At 54.6% G+C, this 25,764-nt stretch overlaps 1 protein-coding gene across 5 annotated transcripts in view; it reads right to left on the reverse strand.

Annotated features, from left to right (window-relative positions):
• Positions 1–25,764, reverse strand: part of Megf6 (multiple EGF like domains 6) — a 106,716-nt gene that overhangs the window by 9,264 nt on the left and 71,688 nt on the right. For all 5 annotated transcript variants that reach the window (XM_085838531.1, XM_021160676.3, XM_085838534.1 and 2 more), the window contains 22 exons: positions 24,109–24,231; positions 16,720–16,845; positions 15,519–15,641; positions 14,380–14,502; positions 14,094–14,231; positions 13,505–13,624; positions 12,803–12,925; positions 12,325–12,495; positions 11,937–12,068; positions 10,268–10,396; positions 8,152–8,280; positions 7,390–7,524; positions 7,169–7,303; positions 4,051–4,176; positions 3,391–3,522; positions 3,171–3,299; positions 2,915–3,046; positions 1,518–1,646; positions 1,301–1,429; positions 928–1,056; positions 455–583; positions 138–266 (listed from right to left, as the gene is read on the reverse strand). In XM_085838531.1, the coding sequence (XP_085694657.1) occupies positions 138–266; positions 455–583; positions 928–1,056; positions 1,301–1,429; positions 1,518–1,646; positions 2,915–3,046; positions 3,171–3,299; positions 3,391–3,522; positions 4,051–4,176; positions 7,169–7,303; positions 7,390–7,524; positions 8,152–8,280; positions 10,268–10,396; positions 11,937–12,068; positions 12,325–12,495; positions 12,803–12,925; positions 13,505–13,624; positions 14,094–14,231; positions 14,380–14,502; positions 15,519–15,641; positions 16,720–16,845; positions 24,109–24,231 (2,871 nt within the window). The remainder of the gene's footprint in view (positions 1–137; positions 267–454; positions 584–927; positions 1,057–1,300; positions 1,430–1,517; positions 1,647–2,914; positions 3,047–3,170; positions 3,300–3,390; positions 3,523–4,050; positions 4,177–7,168; positions 7,304–7,389; positions 7,525–8,151; positions 8,281–10,267; positions 10,397–11,936; positions 12,069–12,324; positions 12,496–12,802; positions 12,926–13,504; positions 13,625–14,093; positions 14,232–14,379; positions 14,503–15,518; positions 15,642–16,719; positions 16,846–24,108; positions 24,232–25,764) is intronic.

Below are 25,764 nucleotides of genomic sequence, written 5' to 3' on the forward strand. Positions count from 1 at the left end.
AGCCTCTTAGGCACAGCAGGAAGGCCCTGAACCCATTTAACAGTGAGCCACTTTGGTGAGAACCAGCCCTGTCCCATATCTTCAGCATGGAGTAAAATCGGTTGGCAGAACCTCCCAGCTTCCCAGACCCCACTCACGGCTCTGACACTTGTTCCCAGTCCAGCCAGCTGGGCAGCGGCAGTGGCCAGTAAGACGGTCACATGTGCCTCCATTAAGGCAACTGCAGTTGAGCAGGCAACCAGCCCCATGGTGTCCAGGAAGGCACTCTGTAAAGGTTGGGATAGAAAAGAGAGTCTAACTTTCTGGGTTAGGGCTCTGCCCAGGAGACACCAGCCCAACCCTCTTGCACCTTGGGTAGAAGGGAAGACACTAAAGCCACCCCTAGGATGCTGTCCCCTCGACAGCCCATCCTCCTGGCCTGAAGGATGTCCTCCACCCAAGTCAGACTGCTCACCATTCTCACAGGCCAAGCCGGTCCAACCCTCTGGGCATGTGCACTGGCCCAAGACGGGGTCACAGCTCCCTCCATTTCGGCAGAGACAGGAATGCTGACAGTTCTTGCCATACAGGCCAGCAGGGCAGGCTGGGGCCCAGAAAGCAGAAGCAAACCTCAGCATCTGGCCAGCAGAAGCCTTTAGAGTTCCTTAAGTTTCCACACAATCCAGAGCTCAACCTGACTTTCAAGTTGGAACCTCACCAGGCTGGTTCTATGATGCCAGAGCCCAGGCCTATCCTGGACCCACCAACCTGGCCTTAGGGGCATGACACTAAAGGCCACGGTCAAGCTCCTTTCCAACTTCCCTGAAAGGCCATGCTGACAGATGAGCAATGTACCTACCTTGCAATCCCATGCACACATTTCCCTCCATGGACCCACCGAGAGGCCATTACCCAGGACTGGACCCTGAGCTCCTATGCGTGGCTTACCCTGCAGGCAGGTGGGTCCCATCCAGCCAGGAGCACAGTGGCACTGCCCAAGGACAGGGTCACAAGAGGCCCCATTGAAACAGGTACAAATCTGGCTGCAGTTAAGCCCAAAGGTGAGAGGTGGGCAAGCTGCAAAAGGAGAGGAGCCGTCAGGAACATAGCCAGATGACTGCTGCAGGAGGAACCAGGGGACCGGGTAGATCTGCCAGGGTGTCAGAGCCACCCCTCAGCAGAGCCATAAGAGGGATGGACACATGGGACCTCATGAACAAAGCTGTGTCCTCAGTTGGATGCCAGGAAGGGGCCGCAGGGATGTTTCCCCTATGAAGGACCCATGCTCCCCACAATACCCAGGACGGGACCCCTTACGTACTCTGGGCACAGTGTGGGCCCCAGCGGCCAGCTGGGCAGATGCACGAGCCAGTGACAGCATCACAGGGGGCTCCGGCGGAGCAGTTGCAGGCACTGCCACAGTCTAACCCAAAGAAGCCAGCAGGACAGGCTACAGACAGAGGTGGCAATCACAAGAGGCCCAGAGCCAGAGATCCCTGCCCAGCCTGCACTCAGGGCCCAGCCTGCACTCAGCTTACCGTGCTCGCAGTAGCTTCCCCTCCAGCCAGCTGGGCAGGTACAGGCCCCACTGACATGGTCACAGGTGGCCCCATGCTCACACCTGCACTTCTGCTCGCAGCCGGGCCCAAAGTAGCCCTGGTGACACCCTGAGACACAAAGGCCAATCTTGCATCAGACTAGGACACCAAGTCTGGCCAGAGCCCCTGACAAAGAAGCCCCTCCCCTCTCAACAGTGGGGACAGCTGACCTTACCATACACTCCTCCTACCCTCTCCCCAGATGGGAGGTAAGTGTCCCAGACCTTGTCTTCAGGATCCATGGAGGCTCTCACTAGGGCTGTCTCTAAGGCCAGCTACCCTGACCCACTCACAGCCCATCCGCAAATCTTGGAAGCATACAGGGGTCTAAGGACCCCTTTCCTCTCCTCCCGGGCTGGGACAGTGTAGGCAGAATGTGTTGTGCACTTGTATCATTCAAATGCTGGTTTCCCCACCCCTATATTTTGGAGCAATCTGGATGTGGCACTGTAATGCTTACTCTAAGTATCTCCTGTTTCAAGTTTGTGTAAACATTGTTCCCGCCGGGCGTGGTGGCGCACGCCTTTAATCCCAGCACTCAGGAGGCAGAGGCAAGCGGATTTCTGAGTTCGAGGCCAGCCTGGTCTACAAAGTGAGTTCCATACAGAGAAACCCTGTCTCGAAAAACCAACCAACCGAACAAACAAACAAAAAACCATTGCTCCCTCTTTATTCTCCTATTGGACAATAAAAGCTGATCAGAGAATGGCTGGGCAGAAGAGAAGAATAGGGCCGTATTCTAGCATTGAGAGGGAAGAAGGGACAGAGAGAAGGAGGGAAGGAGGAAGGGGAAGAAAGAGAGAGGGAGGGAGAGATAGAGAAAGTGGGGGCAGAGAGAGAGAGGGAGAGGGTTCACCATGAGGGGTGGTGGGTGTTAAGAAGATATCCTGGAAAAACCCCTGGAGCAGAAGGAGCCAAATCAAACCACTAAAATGCAAGCATCTCAGGGGGTTCGGCTGGAAGGTAGTCAGATGAGCTTAGAGGATTAGAATAGATCAATGACTGTCCAGCTCTTGTGCCATAAAGCTTATCAAACAAATCTTACAGGCTCTGTCTCATTTATTTGGGAGCTAGCTGGAATAGAGACTATCAGTTTCAAAAATGAATTCACGGGACCTCCCTGGCTCCCCATCTGCTACTCCAGGTGAGCCTTAAGTCCCACTGACTAGTGGGAGACAGTACACGCGTGGTATGTGTGCACCAGAACACTCAGTACATGAATGTGGATATGCAAGTGTACTTGTGTGTGTGTGTGTGTGTGTGTGTGTGTGTGTATGTGCTTATATGAATGTGCTTGCTGATGAGAGACAGGGTACAAGCGGTAGGCCAGTACTCACACTGCTCACACTGCGGACCTTCGTAGCCAGCCTCACACAGGCAGAGGCCACTGACGGCGTCACAGTTCCCATGGCCTGCACTGCAGTTACAGGGGTGGATGCAGTCAGGCCCCCAGTGTCCACTGTCACAGGCTGCAACAGAGCCACGTGTCACCCTATGTGAGTGAGCTGCACGGCCACATCAGAACACAGGGCATCATGGAAAAGGGGCAAGAACGGGACCAGTGGGCAAAGGGCAGGCAAAGGACCCACATACCTCTCTGGCAGCTGAGGCCAGTCCACCCAGGGGCACAGCTACAGCGTCCAGTGGCCGGATGGCAATGCCCATCATTGGCACAAGCGCACCTCATCTGGCAGCCGGTCCCAAACCAGCCTGCTGGGCAAGCTGTTGGTGGTAAGGAGGATGAGCATGGCAGCCTGGTGTGCCTACTCAGGGCCATCGGCTGAGGCTGAGGTCAGACACGAGTTATACTCACCATCCTGGCAGCGGCTACCAGCAAAACCAGGAAGACACAGGCAGGTTCCAGTCTCAGGGTCGCAGCTGGCACCATGCTCACATGCAGGGCAGATCTCTTGACAGCCAAGCCCCCAACGGCCCTCGGGACAATCTAGAACCCACACCCAGGGTTAGTTATTCTTTTTCTAGTGCCCTAGTTGGCACGCTGGTGTGTGTCTGACACAGCACTGAAGGTCCCTCTTGCCACAACTGGAAACAGACCACTGTTGCCATAAAAGACTACCCAGGAGAGTTCAGAACCCCAGAGCTGCAGGGCACCACCTATAAATAAGTAAACCTAACCCCAGGGATAGCTCAACAGCAAAATAGAGAGCCTTCTAGAGAGACAAATACTCCATGCAGGGAGCTGATGGTCCAGGAGGGCTCAGTGCAAAGCCACAGCTCTGCTGAGCAGCTGCAGACACCTCCCATATCCCCGCTTGTTCCAGAACGAATCCCCGAAGCTACTATGAAGGAACCTAACACTTCAGGGTCATGGCTAAGGTTCTAAATGGTCTATGGTGGGGTTCCCAAGCAGTCCAGATCTGGGATCAGGGGTCCGTCCCTACATATGGTCCGGGGTGGTATTTTCAAACACAGTCCAGGGCTGGGTCTGCCTGGGCATACAGATGCCACTCACCGGCTCCACAGTCCTCCCCAGTCTTCCCTGGTGGGCACAGACACTCCCCCGTGACTCGGTGACAGGGGGCCCCCACGCAGGAGCAGGAACCTGAGCAGTTCACACCAAATGTCCCCACTGGGCACTCTGTAGGGGAGAGCAGGTGGCTTCAGGCACTCCATATGTAGTTGTCAAGGCTAGGAGCCTTCTCTACAGCCCCAGGAAAACCCGAACACGTTATGAGGATAGAAACAGAGTGTGTATGGTGGGGGGAAGGGGAGTGGGAGAGGTCAGTCTGAATCATAGGCAGGAGACACAGGGGCAGGGCAGCTGGAGGACCAGGCAGCCTGTTCAGCAGGACCTAAGGTCATCAGGACCCTGGAGAGCTCCCAGGGCCTGAGGGACCATTCCTGCCCCTGGGTGGTCCTCCCAGGGGTCCACCTCTAGCCAAGTCAACCAAGATGTACCAGTCCGGTCCCCTCCCCTTCACACTCAGCTCCTCAGCCCCAGGGCTGCAGTCATCGCTGGCAGGATTAGAGGTAGGGTAGGAAGTAATTGGTTCATACAAAGAAGAACCCCAGATGTCTGGGCCCCCTCCCCCTGAAACCGAAGTCACACCAAGGAATACAGCAGTACAGGACTCAGAGTGCCCTGGATAGGAATGGTCAAAGACAGGGCCTCAAGACTGCATATGGCCACTCCCTGGTACCCGAGATGGCCCTGGGTACCGAAAAGCCTTACTTGGTGAAGGCAAGCACTCTGTGCTCCCGACAACAGCCATGGGCTCAGGGATGAGGGAGAAGAGAGCATGAGGCTGGGGCAGGAACATAGGAAGCATGAAGACATCCTGCCTGCTTAGTCCCTGCTCACTCTACCCTTTGCTGGGATGAAAGAGCAGGCCTGATGCAGAGGTCCAGCAGGCAAGCAGTCATCAGCAGGGATCCAGCACAACATGTGTGCATGCTTTAGGTGCCTGAGCATACCACACACACACACACACACACACACACACACATATGCATGAACACACCACACACATGCACACACACACTCACATGCACACTCACACTCATACACATGCACATAGGCATGAACATACCCCCCACACACATATGCATGCACACTCATACACGTGCACACACAGACACACATGCACACTCATACACATGCACACACACACACACAGACACGCATGAACACTCATACACATGCACACACACATGCATAAACACCACACACACACACACACACATGCATACACACATACACGCACAAGTGGCAAACATGCAGCACAGACCAGGGAGAAAGCTCAACACGGCTGGTCCCTTGAGGCCTCAGGAGCTCTCCCCACCAGATGAGCCTGGGCTTGTGCTCAGGGCAGTAATACTTTCCAGACCTAATAACAAGAGGAGCCATTTCTGTAAAAGTATGTATGTCATTTCCTGTGGTCTGTCCTTGGGGGCACTGGAGGCTTCAATAAAGAAAGGAAAAGGGGGGGGGTCCTTTTGGTTTGGGTACAGGGGCAGGCCCCAGGACTAGTGGGAAGCAGGCTCCCCTGAACACTAGGCCTGAGATGTGGCATGGAATCTGGGAAAGAAGGGGGGAAAGCAAGCTACAAGTGTGTGTGTGTGTGTGTATGGTGTACGAAGGCACATGACTGTGTGTGTGCATGCACGTGTTTGTATGCATGTGTGTCTGCGTGCATGCATGTGTGTGTGTGTACAAAGGCACATGAATATGTGTGTGTGCACGCACAAGTTTATGTATGTGTGTGTGTATGGTGTACAAAGGCACATGACTGTGTGTGTGCACGCACGTGTTTGTATGCATGTGTGTCTGCATGCATGCATGTGTGTGTGTGTACAAAGGCACATGAATGTGTGTGTGTGTGTGTGCATGCATGCATGCATTTGTGTGCATGTGTGTGCACATTAGCATGTTCTGGGTGGCTTTGTTAGGAGGCTCAGTCCTGAGACCAAAGAGTCCTGAGAGCAGGTCAGGTCTGGAGACTTTAGGCTAAGTTAGAAGCCCAGCATATTCTCTCTTATGCCAAGAAGACCTGAGAGCCCTCACCAGGCCTCATCCCACAGATGGGATTCTGCCAAGCTGACCCATGACCCTGGCTGGTGTTGCTGGGGACTTCTCTGCCTTTCTCCCCTACAGAGGGGATGGCTGGTGGCTCCTGCATTCCTCTCCGCCTTGCCCACCCTAAAGTGGTCACACTCAGGCCCTGAAGCCCCCTTCCAATCTGATCAATGGGTATAGCCAACAATTGCTATGTGCCAAGAGGGGCTCACCCGCCTCTGGCCTGTTGGCAACAGCTGTACTGACCCCAATACGAACATCAAGGGCCTTTGCCCCCTCCTTCAAGGACCTGTGACTACATGGCTGTATACCCTCTGGGTCAAGAAGCCTTAAGCCAAACATCTGAGTGTCCAGCCTACCATTCATTCCACAGGCTACACAGCCTTAGATTTTCACTTTGGGAATCACAGTCCACAGTACCCAGTCACATGTCCCCTGCCGGTATATGCCACAGCCCCTTATCCTCCCTTCCTAGTCCTCTAGCCAAGCTCTCCGCCCCATATATACTGGGCTGCAACCAATCAGGAGGTGATTTACCAAGCCACCAGCTCCCAGCCCTGCCTCAGGCCTCCCAGTGACACCTAAGGACCCATGTCACAAATGTACCCCTCTGGTCTTGAGGTCCATTCTTCTGCCTGTCAAATAAATAAGATTCCCACAGCTCTGTGCTCACTTGTACACCCCAGACTGCAGGCCCACAAGCAGAGTAGGACTCTCCAAGCATCCCCTACCCCAGCAGCCATCCTGCTCCTCCTCCCAACTCCCACCTCTGGCTCCCTTCTCATCATCTTGCCCCAGACTCCAGCACAGAGCTTTCCAAGGAGCTTCAGTGAGGCAAAGCTTGACAAAGGTGCTGACCCTGAACCAGGCAGGCAGACCAGCTCCTTTGAGCACCTCTATGACAGTCCAGGAACCACACTACCACGGAGCTGATGGTAGGTAAAGGGGCCATTTACACCACGGCTCTGGATTGACAGCTTCCAGTTGTACACTCTAGTAACTCCTTAGTACAAGGAAACCTAATCCCCCAAATCCCCAAAGAACAGTCACTCACCTTGGCCACAGTCCTCCCCCTGGTAGCCAGGAGGACACTGCGTCCGACACTCGCCACTCACAGGGTCACAGGCCACACCTGGCCGGCAGGTGCAACGGTTTCTGCAGCCTGGTCCAAAGAAGCCTGGCTCGCACTCTGCAGAGTGAGAGGGAAGACAGAATTGTAAGATGGAAGTGAGGTTCTCAATGGCCTTGGGACTTCCCTCTCTTCCAGAGACTCACCGGCCTGGCAGCGCTCGCCCTGGAAGCCAGCCTTGCAGGAGCAGCTGCCATCCTTCGGGTTACAAGATCTTGTGTGTGACTGCTCACAAAGGCAGTCCTCAGAACAGCCCGGTCCAAAGGCCCAGGGAGGGCAAGCTGCAGACGCAGAGCCATAAGGAGCCTGCCTACTACAGCACCCACCCAAGTCAGCCCAAATCAGCAGGGGTGAGATCCATATTCTGCTGTAGCTGAGTCCCCTTCCAGAACATTCTAGGAATTCTAGCCCGTGGCCTGGAGACCTAGGGCTAAGAACCAGAGTCTGCATAGCTAATAGGCTATCCCTAGGTCGGACCACTTTCCAGCTAGGACAACCCTAGCTTTCTCCTCTCAAGCATCTTTCACAGATATCAAACACTACCATCACTCTCTCTTTCTCCTCTAAGCCACCATTCCCTTCCTTCCCTGAGAGTCCGTGTAAGAGATGGGAACTCTGCCAGGGGCTGGGAAGTTGGTTTTGTTCCACAAGCCAAGATCAATGTCCCAGAAGCTCCTGGGAAGTCCTGTCCTGCTTGCCTGCACTACCAGGTGTGAGCTAAGAGTCACACCAGTCTAGGGTCAGTGTACCAGATACCTAGAGGCCAACACAGCAGTGATATAGGACTCCAGCTGATATGTAACAGCAAGTCAACTCATCTATAGAGGCTACCACCGTGCTCCCAGCACAGTGTGAGACAGTACAAAGCAGGTGTTCCCATATATATAGACAGATGTAGTAGAACTCACCAAGGTGGCAGAAACGGCCATAGAGCCCTGGGTCACAGAGGCAGGCCCCATAGAGGCGGTGGCACCGGCCCCGGTTAGCACAGTGGCATTTCTTACGACAGTGTTTGCCGTAGAAGCCCTTGGGGCAGCCTGTGGGGAACAGTTTAAAGAGAATTGAGAAGTTGGCCCACCCACACATGGTCCTCAGATGAAGACACACTTAGAGGCCTAGTATCCAGGACAGGAGACAGGAGCAGCCATGCCCAGTGGGCACAAGCTGAACCTCCTGATGAGGCCTGTTAGCTGGGCTGGCCAGTCCCTCAGAGCCAGCAGCACTGTGCACTCTCACCAGCCCGCAAAACTCTAAGTGTCCTGACCCCTGACCCACATAGAATGTAGAGCCCAACCTCTCCACCCCAGAGGGAAAGTTCCAAGGCCTCACCTGGTCAGGACCACACCCAGGCCTGGGAGGCCTCAGGGCTAAAGCTGCCCTTGTCCCTCTGGCTCTGCCCTGCCCCATGTCTCTACCAAAAGGGATATAGATAGTTGAATCCTCAAAAGCTGCCAAGCCCAATCCCCAGGCTCTTGAGAAAAAAGCACCCCACCTTGCCCAAGTAGCTCCCCAGATACAATAACAAATAGTGTCCTTAGTTCACAGGCAGGCAGCCTTGAGACAGAGAGAGGAAGGCAGTGAAGAGGCGTGAGCAGATATGGTCACAGGAAGAGGCAGGAAGAATGCACCCCCAAAGTAAAGGACACCCAGGGTATGAGAAACACAAGGTACCCATGAGGTCTCCAACCCCAAAATCTGCCTGCCTCTCCCCAGAGGCCCCATTCAGCTCACTATACTGATGTATTTCACTTGCTGGGGCATCTGGTGGCCCTCCCCCAGGACTGCAGAAGAAAAGTCTCTGGGAAGTGACGTAGATCCTATACCTGCCAAATGTCCCTGCGGACACCTGGAGCCTGTCATACCTATGGTTCTTCTAGTCTCCACGTGTTTGCAACAGATTGTGAGAGATGGGCAACAGAGACAGTAAGTGGGACGGGGGACGGGGGGCGGGGAGAGCACAAAACACCCTGTGACTACCCCGCCACCCTATTGTCTCAGACTACCCTGGGACCCTTGGGCTGGCGGTATGGTTTGTATATGCTTGGCCCAGGAAGTGGCACTATTAGAAGGTGTGGCCCTGTTGGAGTAGGTGTGGTCTTGTGAGTGTAGGCTTTAAGACCCTCCTCCTAGCTGCCTGTAAGTGAGTCTTCTCCTAGCAGCCTTCAGATGAAGATGTAGAACTCTCAGCTCCTCCTGCACCATGCCTGCCTGGATGCTGCCATGTTCCTGCCTTGATGATAGTGGACTGAACCTCTGAACCTGTAAGCCAGCCCCAATTAAATGTTGTCCTTTATAAGAGTTGTCTTGGTTGTGGTGTCTATTCCCAGCAGTAAAACCCCGACTAAGACAACTAGCTGGGTTCTGTCAACTTTATCTTCCCACTCAAATGCAGTGGTTCTAAACCTGTGGCTTCCAAGCCGTTTGGGGGTCGAATGACCCTTTCACAGGGGTCGCTTAAGGTCATCAGCATATCAGATATTTACATTATGATTCACAACAGTAGCAAATTGCAGTTATGAAGTAGCAATGGAAATAACTCTATGGTTGCACCATTAGGAAGGTAGGGAACCACTGACCTAACAGGAACAGTTAAAATGATCAAATAAAGTCCTGGACACCCAAAGATAAAGCTATTCCCCCCGAGAAAGTTATTCCATGAACTGTAATTCTCCCCCAGTGTTGAAGCTGCAGCTAGACAGGATGTTAAACATCACCCCATGCAGCCACCAGCACAGACAGAATTCCTTCTACAAGTCCCAGCTGGCCATCACCCAGAACTGCTTGGATGGTCCCAGGTCCGAGGGGCTCACCACCTCCCCAGAGGATCCATTCCAAACATGTTTCCACCCATGGAGTTAAGCCTTAACCTTCTATATGTTAGTCCCAGGAAATGAGCATCATGTCTCACTGGAGCTCTTTGTTCCCTCCCAGGCACAGCCTAAAGCCCTGGAACAAGAATAGGAGTCTGTCCTAAGCTCCATATTGCTTCCCTTTCTTTAGAGTTCCCAAGGGGGTTACACGCACCATCCTCACAGTGGGCTCCACTGACGCCTGGGGGACAGCGGCAGGCTCCTGACACCGGGTCACAGGTCCCACCATTCTGACAGATGCAGGGAGAGCTACAGTTCTTCCCAAAAGTGTCTGGAGGACAAGCTGCAGGGGATGACAGGGAGACACCAGGATTACCAACCAGCAGAACTCAGGTTCTCCTGGCATTAAAGGAAACCATTTTAAACAACAGCCTGAAACAGGAAATGATGCTATCTGTGCCTCTAGGCCCCAACCATGCTCAGGGCAGACATCACTAATCAATGGCTACATCATGACATCTAACACACACAAGGACCCATTTAATCAGATGACCTATTTCAGGTGATCCTCACAGCCTGAAGGGCCTGGTGGCCTTGAGAAGGATAAGGAAGACTCGAGATAGATCCATTTTCAGAGTGCTTCAGTTACTAATTTGTTATGTAGTCCTAAGCAAGGCTCTGCTCCCATCAGATGGTTCAGAATCCCCCCTACCTGTACAAGAGAAGCCCGCCACTAGCTCTCCTCCACAGACACCTTCAACAGTCTTAGCAATTTGTTGATTTGTCATTAGATGCCTAGAGACTGACTGGGAGCATCATACAGGCTAGCCTGCTGCTTTCCAGAGTGCTCCACATCCTAGCACCATGTCTATTACAAGGGGCAGGGATTGGGGAAGAGTTGGCAGACACTTATCAAAGGGAGGGACGAACCGATATAATGGTGAATGGATGGGATTAATGGAATGGATGGGTACATGGATGTAGAGAAGGATGGATGGATGGGTGGGTGAGTATGGAAATAGATGGATGGGTATATGGGTGTATGGATGGATGGATGGATGGATGGATGGATGGATGGATGGATGGATGGATAGGTGGATGGATAGGTAGGTAGGTGGGTGGGTGGGTGGGTGGGTGGATGGTTGGTTGAGTAAGGAGATAGATGGATGGGTGGGTGGGTAGACAGATCGATGAATGGGTGGGTAGACAGATGGATGGGTGGGTAGAGTATGGAAATAGATGGATGGGTATATGGGTGTATGGATGGATGGATGGATGGATGGATGGATGGATGGATGGATGGATGGATAGGTGGATGGATAGGTAGGTAGGTGGGTGGGTGGGTGGGTGGGTGGATGGTTGGTTGAGTAAGGAGATAGATGGATGGGTGGGTGGGTAGACAGATCGATGAATGGGTGGGTAGACAGATGGATGGGTGGGTAGATGGATGGATGGGTACATAGGTGTATAGATGGATGGATGGGTACATGATTGTAGAGATAGATGTATGGATGGGTGGGTAGGTAGACAAATGGATAGATGGGTACATGGGTGTATGGATGGATGGATGGGTGTGTAGATGGATAGAGGATGGATGGGTTGTAGATGGATAGATAGGTGTGTAGATGGATGGATGGGTGGGTTGAGTAGACAGACAGATGGATGGATATGTAGACAGTTGGATGGGGAGGTAGGTGGGTAGGTAAAAGGGCAGATTGATAGATGGATAAACAGATGGGTGGGTCGACAGATGGTCAGACAGAGGGGTGGGTGGACATACTCAGATTCTTCTCCCCAGAGCTAGGCAGGGGAAACCATATAGAATGGATGCTCACAGCTCTTGGGGTTCACAGACTCTGCCTAGACCCCACCAGCAGCCTCACTCTCATTGCAGATGATCCCGGTCCAGCCCTCTGGGCAGTCACAGCCATCCAGGCCCGGGAAGCAGGTTCCCCCATTCCTGCAGTCATCGCAGGTTAGGCTGCAGTCATGGCCAAAGGAGTGATCCAAGCAGACTGCAGGAAGACAGGGAGAGGGACTTCTGAACTGGATCCCTAGCCTCAGGCCCTTAGGTCAAAGAGGAGAGAGCGATGGATATCCCCAGCCTCTTAAGTTCCAAGGTAAGACACAGGATTCCCACCCTAGGCTAGTTGAACCCCAGATGAGCTTACACATTGTAAGGGGTAGGCCCTTCTGGGAGCCCTCAACATCATAGGGCAGCCTAGTCCAGGAACTGCCATCCCCAAGGGGAGAAGCCAAGGGCAGCCTCACCAAACTTCTCAGTGAGTGTGTGTTCTCCCCGCAGCTCCGCTGCCGCCTCCTCCTCAGCCCCGTAGTCATCTTGGAAGAGTTGTGGCAGCTCATCCCTCAGCACTGCGATGTGGGGCAGGGGCCGTACAAAGGGCAGCTGGCCATCCAGGTCCACCACGGATTCTTCTAGGGCTGGGGAAGAACACACAGGCCTCTCAGCCTTTGCTGCCCACTGACTCAGCAACAGCACCGTCATAGGTCGCAGCTCTTCTCTCACCTCGTTATAGAGAAATGGGATGCCCAAGACCCCACCCCCACCCCCGTAACACTGTATCCTAGCCTATCAATCATGAACCCAACCAGCCTGCTGGCCCCACCCCTACAGCAGGAGACAAGATCACATGGGGCCCAGAAGATGGTAAGCCAGCTAGATTGCCAGACAGTGTGGGCTACTGGGAACAGACACCCAGAAGGTAGGGAAGCATAGGGGGAGGCTCACGCGTGCAGCCCCTGCGGTCCTCATCCAACCGGTACCCAGCCTCACAGAAGCACTGGAAGGAGCCAGCCAGATTAGAACAGTGGTGTTCGCAGCCACTGTGACCAGAGGCACACTCGTCAACATCTGCAGACAAACAGGGATGCTGGGGTTGTGCTCCCAGGGAGGACCCTTCCTGCTCTGGCTGTACCCAATTGACAAAGTCTAGTGCTTGTCCCTCTAAGCAGCTGTAACACTACCACCACCCTACCCCACCCCAGCCACAGAGACTGCCTCAGAAGTCTTTCCCCTCAAGAGTGAAGGGACAGGGGACATCTGCCAGGAGAGTCATTTAAGGAGAAGGCAGGAGCATGTCCCAACTTTGAGGGAAGCCAGTGCCTACAGACCAGAGAGAGAGAGAGAGAGAGAGAGGGAAGGAGGGAGGAGGAAGGGGCAATGGTGTGTGTGACTTAAAGTACATGATTGCACACAAGTATATGCTTGTGGCTCTATGCGAGCCTGGCTAGCCATATGTAACAGCTTGTGTGTAGTACGTCAGATCATAAGCAAGTTGACATGTGGTCAGGATGGGTGTGCCTGAGCATACAGCAGGCACTTAATCAATGTCCACAGGCAGAGCAGGAAGCAGGTGGATCCCATGTCCACCTCAGGAGGGCCAAGGCCGACCCCTAACCACCCAGCTGCTACCGCACGGCATTCCCTCACCCTCACAGCCACAGCCGTCCGTGTTGAGCCGGTAGCCAGCGAAGCAGCTGCACTCATACCCACCAGGGGTGTTGGCACACACCTGCTGGCAGCACGGAGAGTTGGCGCAGTCGTCGATGTCTGTGGGACACACACAGGAGCCTACTGGTGCCATGGATACGCATATACCCTCCCACAATCTCACGGCAACAACTCGGGCACACCCACACCCTTGTGTACATGCCTGTACACAATCCTACCTGACCGCGTGTGAGGCTGTACAGAATCACTTGCTCACTACATACAATCAATCATGCATACAGCCACAGAACCACAGACAACTGGAAGGAACAGTTCCATGGACACCTCTCCCCCTCCCCCCTCCCCCTCCCGTGCGCCAACCCAAGCACTCAGAACCCTTCTGGGCTGCAGTGCTGGTGCTGGTGCTGACTCTTGTCAACGCTCCTGCAGCTCCTGCTGAGCCCAGGCAGTCAAGAGCAGCAAGCAGAGAGAGGAGACGTCCAAGCCATAGCACCAAACAAGTCCAAGACTTGCTGTAGCAGCGATGAAGATGGAGGGACAGGGCAGCCTGGAAGGAACCGGCTCGCACCAATGCAGGTCTTCTGGTCTTCATCCAACTCGTAACCACGAGGGCAGGTGCACAGGGGCCCTGTGCTAGTGTGACTACAGCCGTGTGAGCAGCCTCCGTTGCCAGCCTCGCAGCTGTTCACAATCTCCATCTCGATCCCTGTGAGGAGATCCCAGCTGAGATGAGGGGTCAGCACTCCCTCAGCAGCCCCTGGGGACCCACACCCAGAGCTGCCCAACTGAAACCGACTCTAGGGTCTTAGGGAGCCACATTAGTACCCCAAGCACCCCCAGTCCTGGTGACTCACGGTAACACTGCCGGCCATCAGCACCCAGCTCATAGCCTGCGTGACACACACACTTAAAGGACCCCTGAGTGTTGAGGCAGCCATGAGCACACTGGGCCAGACCCGAGGCACATTCATCCACATCTGCAAGGGAGAGACAGGGAAGGGATGTTAGGGACTCCCGACAATGGGAAAGTGATGGTGGCTGATATCACAGGGCACATTAACAGCCTCTTGGCTTAGACACCATAGTGTAGACCATGCTGTCCCAATACCTGCCAGGCACGGCTTTAACAGAGAGCAGATGGTGGTGACCCAACTTGTGTTTCATTAATGAGCCCAGAGGGGGTCCTTTCTGTTTGTTTGTTTGTTTTTTAACATGTGAGTACACTGTTGCTGTCTTCAGACACACCAGAAGAGGGCATCGGATTCCATTACAGATGATTGTGAGCCACCAAGTGGTTGCTGGGAATTGAACTCAAGACCTCTGTAAGAGCAGCCAGTGCTTGTAACCACTGAGCCATCTCTCCAGCCCGAGGGGGTCTTTTCTATTGTAACGGTAGTAACTTCCTAGTGCAGATGGGAGATGGGTGTGTGGCTGTCTACTTTCCCTACCCTTTGGTCACCAGGGTATCTGACATGACACTTGGGAGGTAGCCCCAGGAGCAGCTCAATCACCCTGGAGTCACTGGGCAAAGGGCAGACTCCCTAAGTCTGGTCATCCCAGACCCACTATCTACAGAGAGGTTAGGACAGCACATTTGGCCTAGCTGTATGACAGCAGCCAGCAAGATGAAGGAATGAATTCTGGAAACTAGTGCCCAACTACAGTCACTGATCCATTTAACACCAGCAGTCCTGAGAGAGCCCAGCACTGACTTGCTGGAACACATTTTAGGGTATATAGGTGGCCTTTCCCCCCTCTCCCTTGCTTACCTTTCCTGGGCTCTAAGGACTAGGTGCTAGTTGGACAATATAGGAAGTATATTTAAAGCAGAAGCCCGAGTTCCCTCCCTTCTGCAGAAACCTGGCTGGGTTGTAGACCATTCCTTGGGGTGCCTCCCTCCCACCCACTGTCAGGGGGAGGAGACCATTCTAGGTCACCCAAAGACCCACCCACCAGGTGCCTCAGGGATGCTGGGCTAGACAGAGCACCCTACCTTCACAGGCTTTGCGGTCTGCAGCAAGCTGGTAACCCTGGTGGCAGCCACAGTGGGCAAGGCCCCGGAGTTCCTGGCATATATGCATACAGCCACCATTGCCGTCTGCACAGGGGCTTCTCCCTGGATACCAGAGCCAGAGGGATGGAGGCAGAGAAAAGAGATGGGGAAAGGGACTCTGACGGACTCAGAATCCCCTTCAGTGCAGGAATCCCTCTCTGCTCCAGCCTGTGCCATGGCCCCCCAGCTGGAGGCAGCTCTGAGTTCCCCCAGTAAGTCTCCATAGCCAAGGTCGGGACTCCTAAGGCTCTGCCAGAACAGAGTCAGCACCCCACCAAACCCACGACTTTCAAGTGTCATGGCTCCCAAAGAATGTGCACCATGTTAGGAAGCAAGGACTAGCCAGAAGGTGGCCTTCCAGCAAGGAGGTGGTCAGCCCAGGTCAGCTCTGACTGTGAACCTGGCCTGCTCCCCCCCCCCCCAGATCTCTTGCTTTGAGAAACAGTGTTGAAACAGAAGCCCCAAACCATGTGATCCCCAGTCCTCTGACCCAAGGATCCCAAGTGACCAGCCAAGCCTATGACTGCCCCCCAAAGCCTGTACCCCTCTCAACCTCATGACTCCCTCAGCCCTGTCAAACTCTCTCCCTTTGCATCCCTAGGGCTCCAGCTCTGTGATTCCTTCCATCCTGTAACCTTCGCACTCCTGTGACCCCCTGAACTACTAACAACCCCAGCTCTGTAACCTATTCAGCCCTGTGCCCCCTAATTTTGTGATCTCCCAGTCCTGAGACCCCATGCCATTCCACCCACATGGCTGGCCTCGGCCCCCTCATACTAACACTCACTCCCTCCTGTGCTGGGGAGTCTCAGCACCTGCTCTGTCCCACTTCCACATGATGTGGGGGAGGGGACTCTGGTCCTGACCCACACACTCCTTTAGCAAAGTCTTTCTCCTATGCAAGCATTCCAAAGTCCCAGAGCACATGGGCCTGTCTGGCTCCTCCACCCAAGCCCCAGACAGACACCTAGAGAGCCAGAGTGCTGTCTGCATCCTGAACTTCCTGTTCGGAGGACCTGAAACCTGGTAGCACTCACCATGCCTGCAGCTCAGGCCCACCGCAGCCCTCACCTCCCTCCTACCACCAGGTATCCATCCTCACATCAGCCCTCATTCTCCCAGCTGCACAAACAATACTTACGGACACAGCGCCTGCCATCCTCCTGCAGCTGGTACTGGGGCCGGCACTGGCAGCGGTGCTGTGTCACTGTGAGCTGTACACACTGATGCTGGCAGCCACCATTTCCCAGAGTGCAGGAGCTGATGGCTGGGGGCATGAAGAGCTTAGATTAGGCCAAGAGCACAGATCCTCATTCCCACACCGGCAGGATCAATGACGATGGATTCCCACATGAACCCTCACCAGCCTCCCCTTCTTCTCAGTTCCCAGCAAGCCTATTTCCCCAATCACCTACAGGTTCCACAGTACAATAGATCTCTCTCTCTCTCTCTCTCTCTCTCTCTCTCTCTCTCTCTCTCTCTCTCTCCCTCCCTCCCTCCCTCCCTCCCTCCCTCCTCTCTCTCTCCCTCCCTCCTCTCTCTCTCCCTCCCTCCTCTCTCTCTCTCTCTCTCCCTCCCTCCCTCTCCTCTCTCTCTCTCTCTCTCCCTCCCTCTCCTCTCTCTCTCTCTCTCTCTCTCTCTCTCTCTCTCTCTCTCTCTCTCTCTCCCTCCCTCCCTCCCTCCCTCCCCCCCCCATCCTGTAAACCCAGCCCACTTAGAGGCTGGAAACAAGACAGATCATCCTACCTTGATGGAAGCCTAGCATTTCCCCAGCACAAAACATGAAACCCCAGAAGCAGCAGCTGGCTCACTCCCTAACAGCAGGCTAGGAGGCATAGCAAGATCAACCTTATCATCTTGGTCCTCAGGCCAGGACAAAAGGGCAGCTGTGGAGCGTCTACAAATGGGCGCCATTTCACCTCACAGGCCAGGCAGGCCACACCTCACACCCAACCAAAACCTCCAGACTTCCCAGCATCCATAGGTCCTCAGTGAGACCATGTCCCAGAGGGCAGCACCCTGACCCTCCTGACTGGACTTCTGCTGCAGGGCGTGGTTAGAGGGGTGGGCTGGGCTGGTGGGCGCCTGTGCACTCTCTGGGTGATATCCTTCATAACCTCAGCTGGCCTGTGGAGAAGGGGAAGATGCTCTGCCCGGCAAGGCGTGGAGGACGGACATCGAGTTTCCACCAGCCGTGGCAGCCAGCTCCTGGTATGGATTTGGTTACAACGGAGCCTCTGGCAATGGCCTTGTGGTTAGAGGAAGTTAGCCCTAAGCTCTGGAGGGGAAGCCGCAAGAATGCGGCCATGGCCTGGGAGGTGAGGCTGTCTGCCTGCCTGCGGGCCTGTGCCCAGAGCTGTGTCAGCAAACCTGAGACTCATCACTAAAGCACTCTGGGTGGCAATGCTCAGCCCTAGATGCCGCCTGGAATGTGGGAACTCTGTTAGCTTTAAGCAGTACGGTCCTTGGCCTAGCTTGGAAATATGGTTAATGACTGCCCAAGGAATTAGGGTCTGGCACTGCTGGGGTCAGCACTGTAAGGCCCAGGTGCTGGCAGCTGCGTGGGCCTCATGAAACGCCCGGGGATCTGAGAAGGCCGCCTTCCTTCAAAGCAAGCCTGCTTAAAGGCCACATTGCTTGTACAACAGCTCTCTCCTTGATCACGTGACACAGAGCCAGAGGAACACATGGAGGCCCCCTTCTCTGGGGCAAAGCCAGCCACGGGGAGGCAGAGACTGATTTCCTGGCCACGCGGGGTCCCGATAAAAGGGAGAAGCCACAGCGACCTCCCACAGAACTGAGGTAAAGCTTGCCAACCTGCGCTCTTCCCCATCTCTGCTCTGACCCCCTACACTGGACATAAGCCACACTGAGCCCAGGCCTGGCTGACCTCACCTGAGCCAGCTGTTCGGCCACCAGCCCTCCCTCCTGAGGCGTCCGGGCGCCCATGCACGTGGCCTCAGCTGGCCCCACATTCCTGGGGGCTCTGTTTACTCATGCTCACCACACCAACTGCGTCCCTACTTGGGACTCGTAATAGGAACCAGAAGCCTATTCTGGCAGGGCCGGGCAGGCACAGGGGGGCATGATGTCTCAGCGTCTCAGCAGGAAGCACCATCCACCAGGAGGGAAAGGTACTTCATCTCCACAGCAGCGGAATGAGTCCACTATGGCTGGCACTCAAGACCTGGGATGCCAGTGCAGCTTCACACCCTCAGAACTACCCCAGCCCTTCACTCCACAGGCCTGCATCTGCCCAGATGCTCCCAAGCTGTGCACACCAGGGAGCCAGGCCAGCATCACCCAGCACATCCTTTGTGGATTCCGGGAAAGCTGAGCCAGGCAGATTTTTGTCGTCCCTGTGCTGGGCTTCACAGCTCCAGGAATGGCCAGGCTCTGTGTCTCCAGGCTCCTCAAGTTACTGAGGCACAGCTGTAAGACACACACTCGGGGCCTCTGCCAAGACCAGGGCCAGAGGCTCACATCTGGTTGTGGTGCTAGAAATCAGACCCAAGGTCAGACATGAGCAAAGCCATGAGACCTTTGGAGCAAGAGCCAGGGGCTGAGAGACCTTTGGAGAGGTCAAGGGCTGAGTGACCTTTGGAGCACTGGCCTCCCTGCAGTAAGTATATATAGATGCGTACTCATAAGGCAAATGCCTCAGCCAGGGTCGGTGAGACACCTAAAAGCACAGTACTGGAGATATATAGGCAGGAGGGTTGAGAACCCCAGGCAACAGGGCCGGATGGGTCTGTCTCCACAATATGCCCCGTTTTCCCTTTCGGCCCACACTCGGCAGAAGTCTGTGGTCTGTATACAAGCCTGCAGGACCCAATGTTCCTGCCCCATCCCCCAATCCCCAAGGCCTCCCTTAGGCCTCGGCCCACTTCCAGATCAGACACAAATGACAATAGTTGGGTGACATTCTATATTAGAGTCTTAATGTCTGTGCATTCCTGCACCACCTCTGCCTTCTACCCCCCCACCCCCGCCCCGCCCCATCCCACCCCTTCCCCTCCACAACCCCGCCCCCGCCCCCGCCCCCCGCTCCGCCCCATCATGTCATAGGCTGAAGCCCTATGATATTGTTCAGAAGCTGGGTCTTATACCTTAATTAAGGTTGGAAGTGGTCCCACAGATGGGGCTCTGATCGCGCTAGGGACCAGAAGGGCTGGCACTTTGCTCTTGGACTTGCAACTATGAGAGAAATAAAGCCCTGCTGCTTAAGCGCACGTGGTGTTTGGTCCCAGCAGCCTCCACTGACCAGTTGGAATTCCACCACAGCTGGGCTGCAACTCCACCCACAGCCAGCAGGAGTCGCACTACTCAGGACAGGGTGTGAAGTGCAGAGCTCCGAGGAAAGAACAGGTTTGGTGGAGAAAGAGCCTGGATCTCGTAGAAAATACATTTCCTATAGGACAGGGGGCTGCTTGAGCCAACCTGGTTAACATTCTTGGATGTATGGCGCCCCAACAAAGGGCGCTTGTCCAGTCTCAGGAGGCAGCACCTGTACTCCAGGCGCAACCTTAGGTCTTGAGCCAAAGAAAGCCTCAGAGAGCCTTGCATCAGGAACACCCGACGGTCATTTAGTTGGCTGCACATGGGGTGGGAAGATGAGACATCCACACTGGGCCTTAGGGTGGCTTTAGGCTACAGCCTCCAGACCATAAGCTCACCATTATGCATGGACTACACAAGAGCCAGGTCTGCCTCCAGCCAGCCAAGCCAAGCCAAGCCAAGTTCATCAGCTTCTTTATTGCAGCCTCCAGATCATCCTGGAGGGTTGGGGCTGGCTCAACTGATGTGGCCGTAAGGTGCTGAGAGCTCCCTCTATGCTCCATCAGTGGCCAGAGCAGCCTGTCCTTCCAGGAAGCCCTAGGCAATTTTCTACTGCCAAGACTTAACTCCTAGCTGCACCCCTCCAGGGAAACACACTCAATCCAGTGAGAGGCCTCATAAGAAATTCCCAGCTTCCTCCCCCTAAAGCATTTACCAAAATACTTGGTGGGTTACATAGATGGCAGATAGAACCCATAAGCAGGTCCACTCAATCACAAAACCAATGTTGGGCCTACTTGACACTGAAGTTGACCCAAGAGCAGAGGAATGGGTCCCTCCCATAACTCCCCTACCCCCTTCAAGCCAGCACCACCGTCAGCCACCAAGTATGACCCCACCCCCGTGACATGCCATCTCCCTGAATGCCCACAGTGGCTGCCTAACCTCCCCTGCTGGGTTCTGCACCCAGTATGGGCTGTTCAACCTCGGTACCCCTGTTCCACCTCAGCCTGTTCCTCTAGGCCAAGTGGAAGCAGTCCCTGCCCTTCGAAGAGCCAGGGTAGGATCATAAGACAGAGGAAGGGACTGACCACAGCAGCTGCTTTCTCTCTTCCCACCTCTCCCTCAGGCCAGGCCTCCTTGAGCTTCTCAGGGCTGGGAAGCTGACCCCTTGTGCAACTGTAACCCCTGCCAGGTTTTGGAAGAACTGGGAGACACGGGCAGAGCTGCATTGGCGGTTCCGTGGGGATGGGTTTTGCAAAAGAGCCTGGCAGTCTGCACGTTTGAGCTGCCTGTGGCTTTGGCCCCAGATCAAGCAGACTGCCAGCAGCAGTCTCCGGGGCCCAAGCAGCTTTCCTTGAGGTTTCTCCTCCAGGACGGAGCCTTGGGGACAGACTGGAGCCTGTAAAGTCCTTTACCATCCCAAAGCCTGGGGAGTGAAAACTGTGTACCACAGGTACACACAAGTAGGAACAGGCCAAGGGCAGGGCTAGGCAGCTTTCTGTCAGTCATGTGACTCTGGCGGCAGGACCACCACAGGTATGTGTTATGTGTTAGCAGCAGAGCCCTCCCCAACGGTGTCCATCCTGAACCAACAGGTGTAACATAAATTGAAGAGACCACCCCCTCTTTGCCATGGGGCTAAGCCAGCAATAGCTATGGTCCCTTAGACTGGCCCCATTTGTCCTTCACCCCAGAGGATACAAGGAAACATCCATACACAAGAACAGTGCCCAGGTCACACTAAAAGCCACTAGACAAGTGCGGAGCACGTGGAGCACGCGGAGCACCTCAGCCACACGGAGAAGCAGGGCTCCCCTTTTGCTGTTAGGATACCCCGAGGCCGTTCCCCTCCGGAGCTCTGCAAAATGTCCCGGGAAAGCAGGAACACTCCTGGACTGTCAGCCAAACCACCACACTGGGCAGGCCCTACTTTCCATGGCTGGGGAAAGAAGGAACTGGCTCATGCAGGAACACAGAAAAAACTAGAGCAGCCTCAGGCCTGGATGTCCTCCTGTCCCCACCTCAGAAATGAGAAGGAGGACAGAGCACCCCAGGAGAGTGCATCCTTAATCATGGGTGGGGCCTTGCTGTCCCCATTGGAGTGGTGTCCAAGACAGGGAACAATGTTCCTACTACAGTGGGTTGGTAGCAAAGCCCTTAAAATTCTCATTTTTAAGAGCAGGGGAAGGCTCAGCAGTTAAAAGCATTGGCTAATCTTGCAGAGGACCTGGATTGGATTCCCAGCATCCACACGGCAGCTCACAAACATCTGTAACTCTAGGTCGAGGGGTTCCAACCCCCTCTTCTGGCCTTGAGGGCTACCAGGCTTATGCATAGTGTACACACATACAAACAAACATTCGTGCACATAAAATAAAATAAGTAAAATTTAAGGAGAGAATGGAAGTGGGAATCTTTCTGATTTTTCTCTCTATGCTTAGAGTATTTGGTGCAGGGTGTGGTGGCTCAAGTCTCAAATCCTGACACTTGGGAGGCGGAGGCTGGAGGAACGTTCAATGCCAGCTCTGGCTACAAAGTAAGTCCAGGCCTGCCTCAGCCTGGTGACACCTCAGGAGAAAGGAAGGGAGGAAGGATTGCACTGGCATCTCTTAACAGAGATGTAGGACATTATCCTGCTGTCCCCAGACACAGTAAACCAGGAGATCATGATCTTAGGAAGCATCCGTGTAAAAACCCTCGCTGAAAGTTACAGTTTAAAAAAGAGAGAGAGAGAAAGATTCTCTGAAGCGCCCCATCCAGCCAATATTCCTGAAGTCAGATAAGCTCTCAGGTAGGAGGGGCCAGGAGGCAGGCATGGGTGTGTGGAAACCAGTGGAAGGAAGCCCTGAGAACCCATCCACCTAAACAATGTTAGGGAGCAGCCACAGGGGCAGTGAAGACCATCAATAATAAACACACGCCTTGAACCCATCCTTCTGGTGCCCCAAGGGTGTAGAATCTAGCACGTCTGTTCCCAGCAACAGCAATGGGTGATGCAGGCACAGGACCAAGGCAGGGTAAGAGGATATCCCTCCTGGGCTTCCTGAGGCCCGCAGCTCAGTACCTCTGAGCAGTGCCACCGGTCACTCTGGGTCTAAGAAGCATCCTCCTCTCTGACTGTTAATGATATATGTCATCCAGGCTCTTAATCCTCTCAAGGCTTCTCAGTGATAGTCACAAGAGAAGAATGTCCTAGTCCTGGATCCATCCAGCAGCAGGGGTCACCCCTCACACCAATCTCCAGGGTCACCTCTCTCTAAGGAGTACCCTGCCTGGCAAGGGTGCCCAAGGCTAAAGAGCCCAAGCCACAGGCTCCCAGAAGGGCCAGCAGGCAGGCACTGGGTTCTGCTATCACGGTTACCCCTGCCTGAAACACATGGCAACATTTCTGCATCTGCTTCTGCTTCTCACTGCCTGGCTCCTGGAGTGGAGAGGACAGAGGCTGGGACATGTGTGTATGGGGTGCAACCCCCCAGGGCTGGCACATGGCCAGCCATCTGGCAGCCAAGACCAGGCTGTTCAGAACTGGCCCAAGCTGTCTGGGTCTCCAAAGTAGAAAGTAGGGTTGCCCTTCCCCCAGAACAACACAGAAACAGAGGGAGGGACCCACCGTGCCTTACTCTGGGTGCCTGTCCACAGGCCAGAGTGCATTGTGAAGCTTCCTTTGCTTAACTTGGGTGTTTCTTTAGCTCTAAGCTGTCAGGGGCTCTGTGTCCTCGAGAGGCCACTAAGCCCTTCCCTCACAGCAGAACCTCTACATAGTCAGAGGCCAGGGGCCTGCTCTCTGGCTGCCCCTCACCACTACCGAAGCTCACATGCTCACACATGCAGGCTTCCGGAGAATTCCCGCTCTGCCGACCAAGAAATGCTTTCAATCGACACGGCCAAGTCTCAGCCTTCCTTCCTACCTCCTGAGAGCAACCCAAGGAGTCCCCCACCTCATGTCTTGGTGGCAGCCCAGCTAGGCCTGGGTCCCCCACAGACTGATCAACCCCTGCAGATGGTCTCAATTTCTCAACAAGACAGCATGGTTGCAGAGCGGGCACAGCCTGAGGGCACAGGGACCTGGGGAGTGCAGTAAAGGTGCAGTTAGGACTCCTAGGTAGCCATGCTCCTCAGGAAGGAGCCGCCAAGGGCATAGCCCAGTGCCAGCCCACTCAGACATAACTGGGCCCCTTCTGCAGACATGGGTACATTCTGGAGAGTGAGTTTCACCAAAGGTTCAGAGCCCCAGGCAGGTGACACTTACCCAGGCAAGTCCTGCCATCTGTGTGGAGCCGGAAGCCAGGTTTGCACTCACAGAGGTAAGAGCCGGGAGTATTCACACACCTGTGTTGACAACCACCATTGTGTGATCGACATTCATCCACATCTAGACAGAGGGAGAGAGAGTGGAGTTACCAGCTAGGTACACACTGGGCCAGGCCCACTGCACCAAGGAGACAGACGGCACCCGAACTCAAGACCTTCTCAGACTTTATCTATTTCCCTTGTGACCCCAGACATAATCAGTGCCCATCTTCCAAGGTTGGCATGCCCTGACAGGAATTGCTACCAGAGGAAATTTCAGCATGAGCCATTGTCTTCTTTATAGCAGATGCACACAACCCCAAGGGTAGGGCCAGCCCAGGGAGGGCTCCAGGGAGGAGCTTTAGGGCCAAGCATAGACTCCAGGCATGGACAGTGTCTGTCGTCTGTCTGTCCAGGAAGCATCCTCCTTTCTGTTTCTTAGTGCTTCCTGGGACCTGTCTACTGGGAGTGTACCCCCTCACTTAGTGGTGCCCCTTCCACAGTTTCTAATCTCTGGTCAAAAATGGGGATGTAGTGAAGAGCTGACTGGCTGGGTGGCAAAGGGCTCACCTGGAGCCACATGAGTGTGCCCTGCTCTGTGTGCCTGTCACAAGAGGCGGGAAACAAGGGCACAAGCCCCTGTTCCTGTTTCAGGAACAGTCCTCAGCTGATGTGAGAACAAAGGCCTGACACACTTGAGACAGAAGAGTCAGGGCACATGAGGGTTTCAGACCCCACGTTAGACGAGCTGGGGTAACAACGTCCACCTCAGGGAGTCCGAAGAAGAGTGGGTCTTGAGCTCAAAGCCTTGGCAGGTCACAAAAGCACACACAGCTCAGCGGAGGTAGTGCCAGGGACTTTCTCAGCCAGCTGGTCTGTAAAACTTGAGACAGTCTGGGGTTCTTGGGCATCACTCCTGCACCCCAAGACCGAGGATAGGGTGAACAGGCTTAAGAGCATTGACTCTGAGCCACCCTCAGCACCCTGGCAAGGGATGCTAAATCCTCCCAGGCCAATCCAAGCAAAGTGGCCAATGTGTATGTAGCTGCATGATCAGGAGCCCTGCTGACCACAAAGAAGGCAGCCTGTGAAGGACTCCTGGGCACAAGGTAGGCGTTTCTCAACAGGACCACCCTGCTAGCTCTCCGTACCCAGGCGTGCCAGCTACCGTCTCCCTGTTCACTCACACATGCTAGCTCTCCACAGTCCTTTGAGACAGGGCCAGTCACCAGCCCCACTCTGTGTGCAGCCCTACCCACAAGGTGCTTGATCACTCCCATTACACATCTGCCATGCATGGGTAGGGCCTTTATCACTGTCTCCTGAGTGCCTCTTAGGAGGGGCTGGCATACTGACTCCAGCTTCCATCCCTTCCTAAAGGTGCTTCCTGGACGCAGAGGGCATAATTCTGTGAGAGTGACAGTTTTTAAACAGCGTGGGTTTGCTCCGGACACACCCCTGAAGCCCTGACAGACAGGCATCTTCTGAACCGAGATAAACCCTTTTACAGAGGTAACTGGTAACCCGAAAGCAAGGCATGACCCGTGACCTAAATCCTGCTCACTTCAACACAAAGTAGGCCACAGGGCGGCAGCACAGAACTATAGTCAGTGTG

Source organism: Mus caroli, unplaced genomic scaffold (assembly GCF_978045245.1).
Source record: "Mus caroli unplaced genomic scaffold, Mus_caroli_1 scaffold_6, whole genome shotgun sequence".
Taxonomy (NCBI): Eukaryota; Metazoa; Chordata; class Mammalia; order Rodentia; family Muridae; genus Mus; species Mus caroli.